Raw genomic sequence first — 17661 nt, 5'->3', positions numbered from 1 at the left:
GTTTCGATTTTGGCCCTTTCTTGTTTTTGGATGTGTGCATTTATTGCTATAAACTGACCTCTGAGCACTGCTTTTGCTGTGTCCCAAAGGTTCTGGTAGGGTGTGTTTTCATTCTCATTTGATTCTGTGAATTTCATTATTCCATCCTTCTGTAACCCAGCAGTTTTTGAGCAAGGTGTTGTTCAGTTTCCATGTATTGGATTTTTTTCCCTTGCTTTTTCTGCTATTGATTTCTAGTTTTATGGCTTTTTTGTCAGAAAAGATGCTTTGTAACATTTCAGTGTTTTGGATTCTGTTAAGACTTGCTTTGTGACATAATATGTGGTCTGTTCTGGAGAATGTTCCATGTGTGTTGGAAAAGAAAGTATACTTGTCTCCTGTTGGGTGGAGTGTTCTGTATGTCTACAAGATCTAGTTGATTGATTGTGGCATTTAGATCTTCCATGTCTTTATTGAGCTTCTGTCTGGATGTTATGTCGTTCACCCAAAGTGGTGTGTTGAAGTCTCTTACTATTATTTTGGAGCTATCTATTTCTCATTTCAGTGCTGTTAGAGTTTGTTTTATGTATTTTAGAGCTCTTTCTTTGGGTGTGTAAATATTAATTATAGTTTTGTCCTCCTGATGTATTGACCCTTTAATTATTATGTAGTGTCCTTCCTTATCCTTTGTGGTGGATTTTACTTTAAAGTCTGTTTTATCAGAGATTAATATTGCCACTCCTGCTCTCTTCTGAGTGTTGTTTGCTTGATATATTTTTTTTTCATCCTTTGAGTTTTAGTTTGTTTGTGTCTTTAAGTTGAAGGTGTGTCTCTTGTAGGCAGTATATAGATGGGTTGTGTTTTTTAATTCATTCTGCTACTCTATGTCTCTTTATTGGTGCATTTAGTCCATTTACATTCAGCATACTTGTTGATAGGCATTAGTTTAGTGCTGTCATTTTGATGTATTTTTTGTGTGTTGTTGACAATTTCTTTGTTCCACTTAATTTTCTGTGCTGAGTTATTTATTTATGTGTTTTCTTTTTATCTTTTTCATTGTTGTTGGTTTTGTATTTGCTGAGTCTTTATGTTTTCCTTGGTTTTTATTTTGATGTGTAGGATTGTTAGTTTCCTTTGTGGTTACCTGAATATTTACCCCTACTTTTGTAAGTTTAAACCAATCTTTTATTTCTTTATATTGCCTTGACTTTCTCTCCATATGAAAGATCTATGACTACATTATTTAGTTCCTCTTTTTTGTTTTAATGTTGTTATCTTTTACATATTGATGTCTCTGCCTATTTTCAGCATCTTATCTGTAATTTATTTTTGTGACTTCCCTGTGTAGGTTGATATCCGGTTGTTCAGTCTTGTGTTCTAGTCTTGGGTTGTTATCTGATGTTACTGATTTTCTAACCAGAGGACTCCCTGTAGTATTTCTTGTAATTTTGATTTGGTTTTCACAAATTCCCTAAACTTCTGTTTATCTGGAAATACCCTAATTTTGCCATCATATTTGAGAGACATTTTCTGGATATATAATTCTTGGCTGGCAATTTTTTTCCTTCAAGGCTTTATCTAAGTTGTCCCATTGCGTTCTCACCTGCATGGTTTCTGCTGAGTAGATCGAGCTTATTCTTATTGACTCTGCTTTGTAGGTGACCTTTCGTTTATCCCTAGGCGCTCTTAAAATTCTCTCTTTATCTTTGGTTTTGGCACTTTGATTATAATATGTTTTCATGACTTCCTTTTGGGATCTACCTTGTGTGGGGTTCGATGAGCATCTTGGATAGATATCTTGTCATCTTTCACGATACCAGGTAAGTTTTCTGCCAACAAATCTTCAACAATTCTGTCTGTATTTTCTGTTATCCTCCCCTGTTCTGGTACTCCAATCACTTGTAGGTTATTCCTTTTGATAGAGTTCCTCATAATTCTTAGGGTTTCTTCATTTTTTTAAATCCTTTTATCTGATTTTTCCTCAAATACGTTGGTGTCAAGTGCTTTATCTTCAGTCTCACTAATTCTGACTTCCATTGCCTCAGTTCTGCTCCTATGACTTTCTACTGAGTTGTCTAATTCTGAAATTTTATTGTTAAATCTTTTGGATTTCTGTTTGCTGTCTCTGTATGGATTCTTTCAGCATGTTAAATTTGTCATTATGCTCTTGTATAACCTTCTTAAATTCTTTTTTGCTTTGTGTGTTCCTTGGCTTGTTCTGCGTTTTGCCTGATCTCCTTCCTGATCCTCTTGAAGAATTCTGTATAGTAATCTCTTGAATTCTACCTCTGGTAATTCCAAGAAGTTCTCTTCCTCTGGGAGGTTTCTTGATTCTCTGTTTTGATTGCTTGCTGAAGCCATCATAGTCTGCCTGTTTGTGTGGTTAAATATTGACTGTTGTCTCTGAGCCATCAATAAATTATTACATTTATTTATTTTATGTTTGCTTACTGTGTCCTAGCTTCTTGTTTTGTTTTGATATGCCCAAATAGGCTGATTGTGTGAGCTACTTTGATTATTGGCATCTTTGAAGCTGTCATGTCCTGTCACCAGGTGGTTAGAGCTGTTACTAGGTATGGGAACCTAGGAGTCCATTTATTTTTCTTGTGTGGATTCAGCTCAGATGTCTAGGTCTTTGGTCACCGAGTGTGTAGTACAGGCTCTCATCTACAGTCCTAGACAGGCAGGAGTGTTTGGAGTAGGCACAGGTATCTAGTTGCAGTAGGAGGTCAAGTGCTGAGCAAGGCAGGGGGCTGACGGCTGCCCCTGAGTGGATGACGTGTCCCTGTTCCCTAGAGTGCATAGATCGGTGAGTTATGCAACCAGACTATGGGAACCCAGTGCTGTTGGGTGTAAGGACTGGGAGGTACCACTTATTCCTGGACCCCTGTCACAGGTGGCTAGGTGTAGTGGGTGGAGCCACCAGTTCTCAGGCCCCTAAAGTAGGTAGGTGAGGACCCTGCTTAATGGGCAGGGCAGTGTCAAATATCACGTTCTGCCACTTCCCCTTATAACTGATGCAGTTGAAAATAGACTTTAGGTATATACCCTGTTGTACTGTGCTAATGAGGGCCTATGCTGTTGAAATGGGCTCACACAGGTCTGTGCAGATGTGAAAGGCATTCAAAGTCTGTGGACCTCTTATCCCTTTTCTTAGACAAATGAGCTGTGTCTGCCCTGAATTCCCAGCTTCAGGGAGCTGGCAGATTATTTCTTCCTGTTTGTTTGTTTGTTCCTTCTCTAAAGCTGGGAGAATGGCTCAGGGTGTGCAACATGTCCTACTTCCAGCCCAGGGGGTGCAGCAGTCCCTGAAGCTGGACTGGGACCAGAGCAGAATAGGAGGGGACAGGTAAAAGGGAGAGAGGTACTTCCCATGGGGAAGGTTTTTGATCCGCATGGTAGGTTAGACACTTGTACTCATCTTTCGCCAATTGAGTGCCGCTTCTCCCTGGCTCTGGAGGCTTGAGCAGACTCTCTGCTGCTTGGTTTCTCCTAATGTGGAAAAAACGTCCCAAGCCCTACTCCTTGCCTCTACTCTCCCCCGCCAGCTGATCCAGTCTGCAGGGTGCTGGTGGTGGCCAGGTCAGGTCTGACAATTCCTCGCTGCTTCTAAATTGTCTCTCCTTCCCTCTTCCACTCAGTCTGACTCCTTAACTTTGTATTTGATGTTCAGGGCTCCTAGATTGGCATATATAATTGATTCACTCTTTTTCTCTGGTCTTTATTGTAAGAGGGACCACAGGAAGCATCTGACTACTCCTCCGTCTTGGCCCCGCCTCTTGAGATCATTTCTAAGCTTCTGTCTAGTTCTAAAAGTTCTGGTATGATTTCAGCCTGAGAAAGTTCCTAATTAGATGTGGATATTAAATTGCATTATGTATTTTTTTTTCCTATATAAATATGACCTGTATTGAATCCTTTGAACTGTACGTTTTAGAGGGCATCTTAGGCCTATCTGATTATTGAAGAATGGTTTTCTCAGAAGGCAGAAACTTTAAAATGGTGGTTTTCAACCTTAGTAGGAGCTGTTAAAAGTTACAGATGTCCATGCTCTGTCTTCAAATATTTTGATTTAATTGGCTTAGGGTGGTACTTAGTCTGTTTTTTTTTTTTTTTTTTAAAATGTGCCAAGATGATTTTAATGTTCAATCAGGGTTGAGAAAAACTGGTTTAAAAGATACCTGAGAACTTTTTCTTTCATTTGAGGGGGAGTATATCATCCGATACTGAGAATTTAGGTTGATTTGTTTACATTATTACATAAAATATGTGACGTGGTTCTGTAATAAATGAGAAAATTTATGTAAAGCTCTTAATTCTCTGCCTGGCACAAGATTACGTGCTAAGCAAACGTGAGTTTGTTTCCCCAATGACTGTATCCTGCATAGTAATTTATTATTATTATGACACTATGTGCCATCAAATTCAGAACCATTTGTAAAACATTTCTAATTTATCTCTGTAGATTCCGAAACTCTTTGGCCTGCATTTCACTTTTAAAAAAGGGATTTCTTTTTGTCTCCAGAAGACAATATTGCCCAGAAATGTTGGTTTTGGTGCCTAATTTTTTTACTCATTGTTTCGTGGCCTTATTTTTATTGTGTTTCAAGGACTTATTGTCACCATCCTTGCCATGAACAGAGTGAGCAGGAATAATCATTTTTCCTTAAAGGCAGGGAAAAAGACGTAGGTGAAAGGGCAGAACCACAAGTGGCCTCTGAGTGAGTTCTGGGATCAAGAGTGAGTTCAGAGCCCAGAGCTGCTCCCTTCTTTATAGCCCTGGCTATCACACCAGACTTACATTTAATGTTCTCAGCACACCACAGGAACTTGGAAAGGGAGTAATTATTGGAATTTGCTTTGTAAAACCTCATTGTGGGTTTCCATTTTAACGGTCAAAGGTGTTTTCTAGGGAAACGCCTGAATCAACCAAAGTTTTCTTCAAGTACTAGCTTGTATCTTGCTGCTGCCTGAGTCACGTTTGTACCCTTACTCCTAGATACGGACGGCCTGACCCTCTGCTCCGGAGGGAACATGATGTTCGAGTGAGCCTCCAGATGGCCTCTGTGCAATATGTGCATACTCAGCGCTTTCAGGCTGAGGTGGTGGCTTTCATTCAGCATTTCACTCAGCTGCAAGATGTCTTAGGGCGCCAGCGAGCTGCTATTGAGGGGCAGACGGTAGGTAGTCTCATTTCTTTTCCAATTTGATCACTAGATCTTTAAGCCTTTAGAGATAAATCTGGAAAATTTCACTGAAGAAAGTAAAGGTAATTTTATGCTTACTAATATGTCCTCCATGAAGGAGATTACCTAGATAGTTGGCAGAAATCTTAAAGTAATTGGAGAGCTTATATATGTTTTATATATATGGAAACCCTGGTGGCATAGTGGTTAAGAGTTCGGCTGCTCACCAAAAGGTAATCAGTTTGAATCCACCAGGTGCTCCTTGGAAACCCTATGGGGCAGTTCTACTCTGTCCAGTAGGGTCACTATGAGTCAGGACTGACTCGATGGCAATGAGTTTTTGGTATATATACTTGTACTATATATGTAATATGATATATGTATGTATATATATGTGTGTGTATGTGTGTGCGTATACACACACACACAACATAACCCATTGCCATCAAGTTGATTCCAACTCATTCCAACCCTATAAGACAGAGTAGAACTGCCCTGTAGGGTTTCCAAGGCTGTAATCTTTACGGGAGCAAATTGCCATATCTTTCTCCCGTGGAGTGGCTGGTGGGCTCGAACCACCAGCCTTTTGGTTAGCAGCTGAGCGCTTAGCCATTGTGCCACCAGGGCTCCTTAAACATAACATATATATACATATGCGTATATATGTATATATGTATAGTGTATATATACATATACACTATGCATATATATGTATATGCATATATATATAATTGTTTTATACATTTAAAATGATTATTTGTACACGTGTGGTTTAAACAGTAGTAAGTCTTACTGTGATGAATCATTTGGGTTAGGAAATGAGACACTTGTGTGTTACTGAGTAAATGGGTTTAACTTCCTAAAGTAAGTGGAGGTTAAACTGATAAGTCTTTTAAGTTTTACTTTATCACATTATATAAGACAAGTAGAAGATTAAAGGAATATATTTTTATTTTGATAATTCCTAACTGTGTGGGTTTCAAGAAAAGCTGATCTTCTCAAGAATGTTTAATCCCGGCGGTTTAAATTACTTAGATTTACAGAGAGCAACAGACCCTTTTATTTGCTAATAAGATTAAGAGGCTATTTAGTTTGAAACTTAAATTCCTTTCTTTTTATATTGGACTGATGACAGATAGTATCAGCTACCTTTGACTTACAGCTGGGATTGTTATTCCTATATTTTAAAATTTAAATTTCTCTCTAGGCAGTGCTTTAGCTGCATCTGACACATTTTGATTTGTTGTGGGCTCATATTTTCATTCAGTTCATAATATTTTCTAATTTTCCTTGTGATTTCTTCTTTTGTACATGGGTTATTTGGACTTATGTTGTTTAATCTCCAAATATTTCTGTTAATGATATCAAATTTAATTTCATTGTGATCAGAGAACATACTTCGTATGATTTTAATACTTTTAAGTTTATTGAGACTTGTTAATGGCCCAGAGTATGGTCTGTCTTGGTAACTGTTTCCTGCGCACTTAAAAGCATGTGCATTCTGCTGTTTTTGCAAGTTGTTGTTGTTGTTAGGTGCCATCAAGTCAGTTCCGACTCATAGCGACCCCATGCACCACAGAACGAAACACTGCCCGGTCCTGCACCATGCTCACAATCGTTATACTTGAGCCCATTGTTGCAGCCACTGTGTCAGTCCATCTTATTGAGGGTTGTCTTAGTCATTTAGTGCTGCTATAACAGAAATACCACAAGTGGATGGCTTTAACAAAGAGAAATTTATTTCCTCACAGTAAAGTAGGCTAAAAATCCAAATTCAGGGTATCAGCTCCAGAGGAAGGCTTTCTCTCTCTGTCCACCTTCTTATCAATCTTACCCCGCGCTAGGAGCTTCTCTGCACAGGAACCTCGGGTCCAAAGGACACACTCTGCTCCTGGCACTGCTTTCTTGGTGGTATGAGGTCCGTCTGTCTATCTGCTCACTTCTCTCTTTTATATCTCAAGAGATTGCCTCAGGACACAATCCAATCTTGTAGATTGAGTCCTGTGTTGCTAACACAACTGCCACCCATCCTCCCTCATTAACAATAGAGGCAGGATTTACAACATGTAGGAAAATCACACAATATCAGGAATCATGGCCCAGCCAAACTGATATACACATTTTTTGTGGGACGTAATTCAATCCATGACAAAGGTCTTCCTCTTTTTCACTGCCCCTGTACTTTACCAAGCATGATGTCCTTCTCCAGGGACCGGTCTGTCCTAGCAACATGTCCAAAGTATGTAAGACATAGTCTCGCCATCCTTCCTTCTAAAGAGCATTCTGGTTGTACTTCTTCCAAGACAGATTGGTTTGTTCTTTTGGCAGTCCACGGTATATTCAATATTCTTCGCCAACACCACAATGCAAAGGTGTCAATTCTTTTTCGGTCTTCTTTATTCATTGTCCAGCTTTCGCATGCATATGATGTGATTGAAAATACCATGTCTTGGGTCAGGCGTACCTTAGTCTTCAAGGTGACATCTTTGCTTTTCAACCCTTTAAAGAGGTCTTTTGCAGCAGATTTGCCCAATGTATTGCATCTTTTGATTTCCTGATTGCTGCTTTCATGGGTGTTGATAGTGGATCCAAGTGAAATGAAATCCTTGACAACTTCAATCTTTTCTCCTTTTATCACAATGTTGCTTATTGGTCCAGTTGTGAAGATTTTTGTTTTCTTTATGATGAGGTATAATCTGTACCGAAGGCTATGGTCTTTGATCTTCACCAGTAAGTGCTTCAAGTCCTCTTCACTTTGAGCAAGCAAGGTTGTGTCATCTGCATATTGCAGGTTGTTAATGAGACTTCCTCCAATCCTGATGCCCCTTTCTTCTTCTTATAGTCCAGCTTCTCAGATTATTTGCTCAGCACACGGATTGAATAGGTATGGTGAAAGGATGCAACCCTGACGCACACCTTTCCTGACTTTAAACCACACAGTATCCCCTTGTTCTGTCCTAACAACTGCCTCTTGATCCGTGTACAGGTTCCTCATGAGTACAATTAAGTGTTCTGGAATTCCCGTTCTTTGCAATGTTATCCATAATTTGTTATGATCCACACAATCAAATGCCTTTGCAAGAGTGATCCAGTAAATGTCCAGTTAGGTTAGTTGTTTGATTGTGTTGTTCACATCTCCTATATCCGAGTGTGTTGTGCAGGCTCTCGCCTACACTCCTAGACAGGCAGGGGTGATTGGAGTAGGCACAGGTATCTGGCTGCAGTAGGGAGTCATGTCCTGAGCAAGACAGGGGGCTGACAGCTGCCCCTGAGTGCCTGGGTAGAAGGTATATCCTTGTTCCCTAGAGTGCTTAGGTTGGTGGGTTTTGCAGCTGGACTATGGGCACCCAGTGCTGTTGGCTGTAAGGACTGGGAGACACCACTTATTCTTAGACCCCTGTTATGAGTGGCTAGGTGTAGTGAGTGGAGCGACCAGTCCTCAGGCCCCTGATGTGGGTAGGTGAGGACCCTGCTTAATGGGCAGGGCAGTGTCAAATGTCACGAATCTGCCACTCCCCCTTAGCTGTTGCAGTTGAAAAAAGGCTTCAAGTATATACCCTGTTGTACTGTGCTGATGAGGGCCTATGCTGTTGAAATGGGCTCACACAGGTCTAGGCAGGGATGAAAGGCATTCAAAGTCTGTGGATCCCTTATGCCTGTGCCTAGGCGAAGGAGCTGTGCCTGCCCTGAGTTCCCGGCTTAGGGGAGCTGGTAGATTATTTTTTCCTTGTTGTTTATTTATTCCTTCTCCAAAGCCGGGAGAATGGCTTGGGGTGTGCAGCGGGTCCTACTTCCAGACCAGGACCCGGAGCAGAGCGGGGATGGGGCAGTTTACAAAATGGGAGAGAGGTACTTCCCAAGGCGGGGAAGGGTTTTTTTATCTGTGTGGTAGGTTCGACACTTGTGCCTATCTTTCGTGATTCAGCGCCACTTCTCCCTGGTTCTGTAGGCTTGAGCAGACTCTCCGCTGCTCGGTTTCTCCCAATGTGGAAAATGCATCCTGAGTGCTACTGCTTGCCTCAGCCCTCACATACCAGCTGATCCAGCCTGCGGGGTGCAAGCCAGGTCAGGTCTGGCAGCTCCTTGCTGCTTTGGAACTGTTTGTTCCTCCCCCGGCCGCTCAGTCCAACACCTCCACTTTGTCTTTGATGGTTCGGGGCTCCTAGACTGTCATATATAATCGATTCACTTATTTTTTTAGGTCTTTGTTGTAAGAGGGACCACAAGAAGGGTTTGACCACTCCGACATCTTGGTCCTGTTTCTTCCTGTATCCTTACTGATTTCCTATCTGCTTGGTCTATCAATTATTGAGAGTGGGATGTTGAGATCTCTATAACTTTAGATTTGTCTATTTCTCTTTTCATTACTATCCATATTTGGTTTATGATATTGAAGCTCTGTTTTTAGACACATAAATGTTTAGGATTGTTATGTCCTCTTGATTTATTGACCCGTTTATCATTATGAAATGATCATTTTTATTTCTGGTAATACTTCTTCCTTTGAAAATTATCTTTTTCTGATATTAATGTAGTCATTCCAGCTTTCTTATGATTATTCTTAGCATGGTGTATCTTTTTTCCATCCTTTTACTTTAGACCAATTTGTGTTTTTATATTTAAAGTGGCTTTCTTATGTATGTGTATAGTTGGATTTTGGTTTTTTATCCATCTCTGTCTTTCAGTTGGAGTTTTTAGATTATTTACATTTATATGATTGTTGATAAGCTTGGTTTAGATCTATTATCTTGCTATTTTTTCCACATCTGTTCTTTATCCCTTTTTTCTCTTGTCGTGCCTTTTCTTGATTGATCGATTCTTATGATTTCATTTTTTTTCTTTTATTATCTTATTAGCCATAAGTCTGTTGTATTTTTTTAGTGGTTGCTCAAGGGTTTACAGTTTATATCTTTAACTCATATTTAAATACCTTAGATAATATTATACTACTTCACATATAGTATATAAGAACCTTACAACAGTATTCTTCCATTCTCCCTTCCTGGCCTTTGTGCGATAATTGTCATACATTTTATTTCTATAATTATCATAAACCCTACAAGATATTATTATTTTTGCTTTAAACATCAATTATCCTTTAAAGAGATTTAAAAAGTTGAAAAGTCTTTCATATTTACCCACATATTTATAGTATTTAGTGTTCTGTCTGTCTTTCTATAGATCTAGATTTCTATCCGGTATCATTTCCTTCTCCCTGAGGACTTCCTGTAACATTTCTTTTAGGACTTGTCTGCTAGCGATGAATTTTCTCAGCTTTTTTATTTCCGAAAAAGTTATTATTTCACCATTCTTTGTAAAGATTTTTTTCTGTGTATAGAATTCTAGGTTGGCTGTTTTCCCCCTGTACTTTAGAGATGTCACTCTGCTGTCTTATAGTTTGTATTATTTCTAATGAGATGTCTACAGTTATTTTTGTTTCTCTGTACATATGTGTCCTTTTTTTTTCTGGCTACTTCTAAGGTTTTCTCTTTATTGTTGGTTTGCAGCAATTTTATTATGATGTTCCTTGGTATGATTTTCTTCATGTTTGTTCTTCTTGGAGTTGTTGAGGGTCTTGAATATGTGGGTTTATAGTTTTTATCACATTTGGAAAAAATTCAGCCATTATTTCTTGAAATATTGCCCCCCCGCCCTTTTTTGGACTCCGAATAGATGGGAATTAGGCCACTTGATATTGTCCCACAGTTAACTGATGCTCTGTTCGTTTTTTTTCCTCCACTATTTTCTTTGTGCTTTGTCATTGTTGTTAGTTTCTGTTGAGTTGGTTCTGGCTCATGATGACCTTATGTATAACAGGATGTAATGTTGCCTGGTCCTGCAGTATGTTCCTAATCATCGGTACGTTTGAGCCCATTGTTGTGGCCATTGTGTAGTGCCTTCCAACCTAGGGGGCTCGTCTTACAGCACTATACTGTACAATATTCTGTTGTGATCCATAGGGTTTTCATTAGCTACTGTTCAAAAGTAGATCACCAGGCCTTTCTTTCTAATCTGTCTTAGTCTGGAAGCTCTGCTGACACCTGTCCACTATGGGTAGCCTTGCTGGTATTTGGAATACTGATAGTATAGATTCCAGCATCATGCAACACAAAGCCACCATGGTGTGACAAACTGACAGATAGATGGTGGTGTTTTTGTCATAATGTCTGTTCTATATCTTCAAGTTCACTAATCTTTTCTTCTGTAGTGTCTAATCTGCTATTAATCCCATCCGATGTTTTTTTTTTTGCATTTAAGATACTGTATTTTTCATCTCTAGAAGTTTGATTTGAATCTTTTATCTTCCCTTTCTTTCCTCAGTATACTCATGCTTTCCCTTATCTTCTTGAATGTATGAAATATATTTATAATAGCTGTTTTAAAGTCTTTGTCTATTCTATCATATATATCATTTCTGAGACTATGTCTATATTGATCAATTTTCCTTGTGGCTATGGGTCATATTTTCTTGATTTTTTTTTTGCATGCCTGATAGTTATTTATTTTTTAATCAGATGTGAGATATTATAGATTTTATGTTGTTGGATACTGAATTAAAAACAAAATTGAGGGGCTTTATTCTTAGATGCAGTTAAGTTGGAGTCAGTTTAAGTATTTTCAAGTTTGCTTTTAACCTTTGTTAGGACAGGTCCAGAACAGACTAGCTTAGGACTAATTTGGCTGAAATAGTGACATCTTACCTTTCTGAGGACCCTACCCAATGCCTTGTGTACTAAGAGATGTTTTCTCTGTGGCTGGTTGAATGCAGTAGTTTGAATGCAAACTATTACTGGCCCTATGTGAGTTTTGGGGGTTGTTCTGCCCATTCCTTTCTGGTGTTTCTTTCTGTGGCATTGGTAGTTTCCTCAGATGCACATGCAGATCAGTTATCAGCTAAAGAATCAAGGAGATACCCCTGCAGATCTCTGGAGGTATCTCTGTGTGTGTAGCTTTCTCTTCTCTAGTATTCTCCCTGCAGATTCTAGCTATGTTGGCCTTCTCAACTAAGCAAGGCCACTGGGCTCTATTTGGCTCCCTCCTTACAGTACTGTCTGTCTGGAAACCCTCCCCAGGTATAAACTGGGGCACTTTGTTTATTTCTCTTTTATTAGGAATATGGTTTTACATTGCCTCTTGTTCAAGGCTTGAAAACCATTGTTTGATATATTCCATATGGTTTTTGATGGGTGGGTAAATCCAGTCCCTGTATTTCATCATGGTTGCAAGTGGAAGTCTACTGTACTTTTTTAGACCCGTTCTTTATTCTTGGAATTTTAAATTGTGTATATATTTTCTGCTTTCATAAAACAATACTATAAAGAAATTCCTATTGCAGGCTTTGTGCATGCTATTTTTTTTTTCCCCAAATGAATATATCCCTAGAGGTAGAATTGATAGAAAAGAGACAGACAAAATTATAAAGCTTATGACTGACTCTTGATAATCCAGGGTTTTAGGTAACTGGGAATGCATGGATATGTGATCCCCAGTTCTACTTTTCAAAAATCAACTTTATTAAGATATAATTTATATACAACAAATACACCCATTTTAGTCATAGTTAGATAAGGTTTGACAAATGTATATAACCACCCCATGTAACTACCACCCCAGATAAGCTACAGAACACTTTTCAGTACTACAGAAAGTTCCTTTCTGCCCCTTTGTAGTTAGTACCCTCCTCCCCTGCCACCGCCCCACTCAGCGATCTGATTTCTACTGCTATAGATTGTGTTCTTCTGTTCTAGAGCTCATATAAATGGAATCATATAGTAAGAACTCTTTTGTGTCTGTCTTTTCTGCTCAGCATATTTTTTTAAAAACGGCTTTATGAGATCGTTTCCTCGCCATAAAATTCACCGGTTTTAAGTGGACAGTTCGGTAGTTACAGTGTAACATGTTTGAAATTCATCCATGTTGTTTCTCATGTTTTTATTGCTGAGTATTTTATTGTGTGGATATACCGCACTTTGTTTATACATGGACATTTAATGGAAATTTAGGTTGTTTCTTGTTTTTGGCTATTATGAATAGAACTGTTAGGAATATTCACATGTAAGTCACTATGTGGTACACATTTTCGTTTCTCTTGGGCAAATACCTAGGAGTTTCTGGATTATATGATACAATGTACATTTAACTTTGTAAGAGATTGCCAGATAGTTTTCCATAAGTTGTTGCAGTGTAAGGAAGTTCTGAATTCTCTACATTTTTCTCAATAGTATTGTCATTCTTTTTAATTTTAGCTATTGACACAGTGGCTGCAGCTGTGGACTCAAACATAGCAAGGATTGTGAGGGTGGCGCAGGACTAGGCAGTGTTTCGTTCTGTTGTACGTAGGGTCACTGAGTCGGAACCGACTCGATGGCACCTAACAACAACAAGCAATATCTATCTCGTGGTTTTAATTTGTATTTCCCTGATGACTAAAGATGTAGAGCATCTTTTCTTGTGCTTATCGACTATTGAATATCTTATTATGTGAAGTGTCTGTTAAAATCTGTTGCCCCCCCTTTAAAATTGGATTGTTTATCTTTGTATTTATTTGTAACAGTTCTTTATATATTCTAGATATAAGCCCTTTGTTTGATATATATATATTGTGTATATTTTCTCACAGTCTGTGACTTTTTTTTCCTTCATTTTCTTAGTAGTGTTTTTTAAAAAGCAGAAGTTTTTCATTTTGATGAAGTCCAATTTTTTACTTTTATGTTTAGTGCTGTTTGTATCTTGTCAGAGGCATCTTTCCCTACTAAAAAGTGGCGAATGTTTTCTCGTATATCCTCTTTTAGAAGTTTTATAATTTTATGTCTGTGTTCCATGTTGAGATAATTTTCACATATTTTATGAAATGAGGGTGAGATTAATATTTTCCATATGGATATCCGTTTTTTTCCAGAGTATCCTTTCTGTTGAAGTACCTTGGCCCTTCTGTTGCTAATCACTTGGCTATATACAGATGTGTGTATTTCTTCATTCTACGTTCTGTTCCATTGATGTATATTTATTCTTATGACGATAGAAACCTTATGGGGCAGTTCTACTCTGTCTTTTATATTTGCTATGAGTTGGAATTGACTCGATGGCAACAGGTTTTTTTAATATCACCTTGTCTTGATTACTGTTGTTTTGTGGTATGTCTGAAAATCAGGTTGTGTGAGTCTTCCAAATTTTCTTCTTTTTCAAAGTTGTTTTGGCTATTCTATGTCCTTTGTTTTTCCATATAAATTTTATATTCATCTTATCTATTTCTATAAGAAAGCCTACTAGGATTTTGATTGGGATTGCATTGAATCTATAGATCATTTTTGAGAATTGAGTTCTTAACAGTATTGAGTCTTTGGGTCTTTAAGTGTGGTATATCTCTATATTTAATTAGATCTTCTCTCTCAGCAACATTTTGTGGTTTTGAGTTTACCAGTCTTATGCATCTTTTGTCCAGTTTATTCCTAGGTATTTCAAATTTTTGTTGCTAATGTAAATATCAGTTTTTTAATTTCAGTGTACAATTGTGTGTTGAGAGTATAAGAAGTATAATTGATTTTTGTATATTTACATATTGACCTTGTATCCTGGAATCTTGCTAAACTCAATTATTAGTTTTAATTTCTTTTTTAGAGATTCTTTAGGATTTTCTACATAGATGATTATGTTGTCTGTAAGTAAGAGAGGTTCATTTTTTCTTTCCAACCTATATACCTTTCATTTCTTTTTCTTTCCTTTCTTAACGGACTAGCACTTACACTACAGTGTTGAGTAGAAGTGGTGAGAGTGGACATCCTTGACTTGTTCCTGATCTTAGAGGGAAAGCATTCAGTCTTTCACCATTAAGTATGGTGTTAGTGGTAGGTGGTTTCTCTTTTTTTTAAGGAATTTGTCCACTTCATCTAAGTTGTCAGTTTATTGACATAAAGTTGTTCATAGGTTTCTTTATCATCTTTTTAGTATCTGTAAGTTCTCTAACAGTGTCCTCTCCTTCATATTAACAATTTTTATTTTCTTCCTATTTTTCATGAGCAGTATAACTAGAAGTTTATCAGTTTTATTGATCTTTTAAAATAACCAATTATTGATTTTTCTTTATTGTTTATCTGTATTCTATATAAATGGTTTCAGTTCTTTATTATTTTCTCCCTCCTATTTAGGTTTAGTTTGCTTTTCTTTTTCTAGCTTCTTATGGTAGAAGCTTTGATCATTGGTTTTAAACCTTTATTCTTTTCTAAAATAAGTGCTTAACACAACAACAGATTTTCCTCTCAGTCCTGTTTAAGTGCAGCCTATGAATTTAATATGTTGTGTTTTCTTTAGCATTTAGGTAAAAATATTTTTCTGTATTCTTCGTGATTTCTTATTTGATCCATGGGTTATTTAGAAGGGTATTGTTTAATTTCCAAATATTTGGGGGATTTTTTTCACTATTTTTTTGTTAGTAATTTCTTATTTAACTTGATAGTGGTCACAGAATATATACTGTATGTGATTTCAATAGGTTTAAATTTACTGAGGCCTGTATTATGGCCCAGCATATATTCTTAGTGAATATCCCTTGTGCACTTGAAAAGAATGTATATTCTGGTTGTTAGGTATAGAGTTCTATAGATGTCAGTTAGATATAATTTGTTAGTAATGTTGTTGAGGTCTGACTTACTAATTTTCTGTCCTACCTGTTTTGTCAATTAGTCAGAGAGTGGTTTTGAAATCTGTTATTGTTCCATGGATTTTGAAGCTCTGTTATCAGGGGCATTCATATTTATGTGCTATGATGTGTTCTTGATGAATTGACCCTTTTATCACTATGGAATGTCACTCTTTTAACTCTGATAATATTCCTTTTCCTGAAGTCTGTTTTCCTCATATTAATATAGCCACTGCAGCTTTTCAATGATTAGTGCTTTTGCATTGTATATACTTCTAACCTTTCATTTTACTTTTAACCTACTTGTGTATTTTTATTTATAGTACATTTCTTACAGACAGAATATAGCTGGCTCTTACTTTTTTTTATCCAGTCTGACAATCTCTGCCTTTTAATTGGTCTGTTTATTCCATTTATGTTTAATGTAATCACTGGTATGGTTTGGGTTAATGCCTACCATCGTGCTATTTGTTTTCTGTTTGTCTCATTTCTGTCTTCCTTTCTTTTTCCTTTCAAGTGCCATTTTAACTTTTAAGCCTTGTTTTCTTAACCTAATCTCCTGTGAGGATCAGCTTGATCATAATTAATTTGATTGAGTTTGTTTCTTTACTCTGTTTCTACTAATGGATTATTAAATGTTAATGAATAATGAAATACTAAATGATAGACAACCAAAGTTTTGAAAGGATGAACAGAAAAATCTTTTGACTTTAGATTATGCACATAGTGTATAATCAGTTAAATAATTGACAGATAACAGTAATTTTTAAGAACACATAATTTTATAAATTCATGAAGCTTTTGGGAACATGAGGTAATTAAGTTGTAAAATTAGGGAATTAATTAGTCTCTGACTCAGTTTTTCTTGCCTCTTTCAGGTGAGAGATCAAGCCCAGCGTGGCTCCCGGGTTCTCTTGGATATTGAGGCTGGTGCTCCTGTTCTCCTTATCCCAGAAAGTTCCAGATCTAATAATCTGATTGTAGCAAATTTGGGGAAGTTGAAAGTGAAGAACAAGTTTCTCTTTGCCGGTTTTCCTGGGACCTTTTCCTTACAAGATAAGGTGAGCAATCTGTATCCTTTCCTTTTCAGTTCAATTAGTATTTGAATACCGTTTGAAAAATTCATATGCTGCCATAATATGATCCTTAACTGCTGTTTGTTTTTAGTATATATAGCTTGAAGAATTTGTTTTTACACTTTACTGATATTTCAGTGAATCTTTAGTAGAAGTAGTAAAATTATAACCTTTTCTAATTGTAGATAGTAACTTGTTTTACAAACAAGTCAATGAAAACAAAACCTTCCATCTTTTATAATGCTTTCTTCACAGGCTGACCTTATAATATAAATTTTTTGCTCTATGTGGTTTTTTTTCCCAGAGGACATGATTTGGCCCTTAGTTATTTGAATAATTTAAATAATCTGAAGTTTCTTAAAAATAGCTTAATAATAATAAAATCTTATACAGTTTAAAATTATTTTCAGCATCTATTTCTTACAACAGTGTTCTGAGATAATCAGGGTAAAGATGGTTATTTTCATTTTACATTTGAGAAAACTAGAATTCATTAAGAATAAACAATTAAAATGGAAACATCTAGTAAATCACAGACTCCTAGAGCTGAGAGGACCTTGGAGATGGTGTAACTAATCCGCTTTCACTCATTTTTGCAGTTGAGGAAACTGAGTAACATTGCTGGAACTAGAGATAAAGTCTTTTTCTTGGTGTGTTTTCACTATCCCTTGCTAGTTTCCATGTCAGCTTCTCAGTCTGTCTGCTCATTCAGTGAAAACTCATTTTGGCATGTCAGAAACACATTTACTGAAATTCCCAGCTAGTTGTGCTAGTTTTTAGTCTA

General features: G+C 37.2%; 1 protein-coding gene across 8 annotated transcripts in view; it reads left to right on the top strand.

Moving 5' to 3' along the window:
- Positions 1-17661, top strand: part of VPS13D (vacuolar protein sorting 13 homolog D) — a 301392-nt gene that overhangs the window by 55921 nt on the left and 227810 nt on the right. For all 8 annotated transcript variants that reach the window (XR_002824255.1, XR_002824256.1, XR_002824257.1 and 5 more), the window contains 2 exons: positions 4979-5159; positions 16680-16862. Coding sequence is in view for 5 of the 8 variants with exons in the window: in XM_023732177.1 (XP_023587945.1) it covers positions 4979-5159; positions 16680-16862 (364 nt within the window). In the remaining 3 variants the exon portion in view is untranslated. The remainder of the gene's footprint in view (positions 1-4978; positions 5160-16679; positions 16863-17661) is intronic.

Source organism: Trichechus manatus, unplaced genomic scaffold (genome assembly GCF_000243295.1).
Source record: "Trichechus manatus latirostris isolate Lorelei unplaced genomic scaffold, TriManLat1.0 scaffold00048, whole genome shotgun sequence".
NCBI lineage: Eukaryota > Metazoa > Chordata > Mammalia > Sirenia > Trichechidae > Trichechus > Trichechus manatus.
Note: the sequence above shows the minus strand (reverse complement) of the source record. Positions and strands in the feature narration are given on the sequence as shown.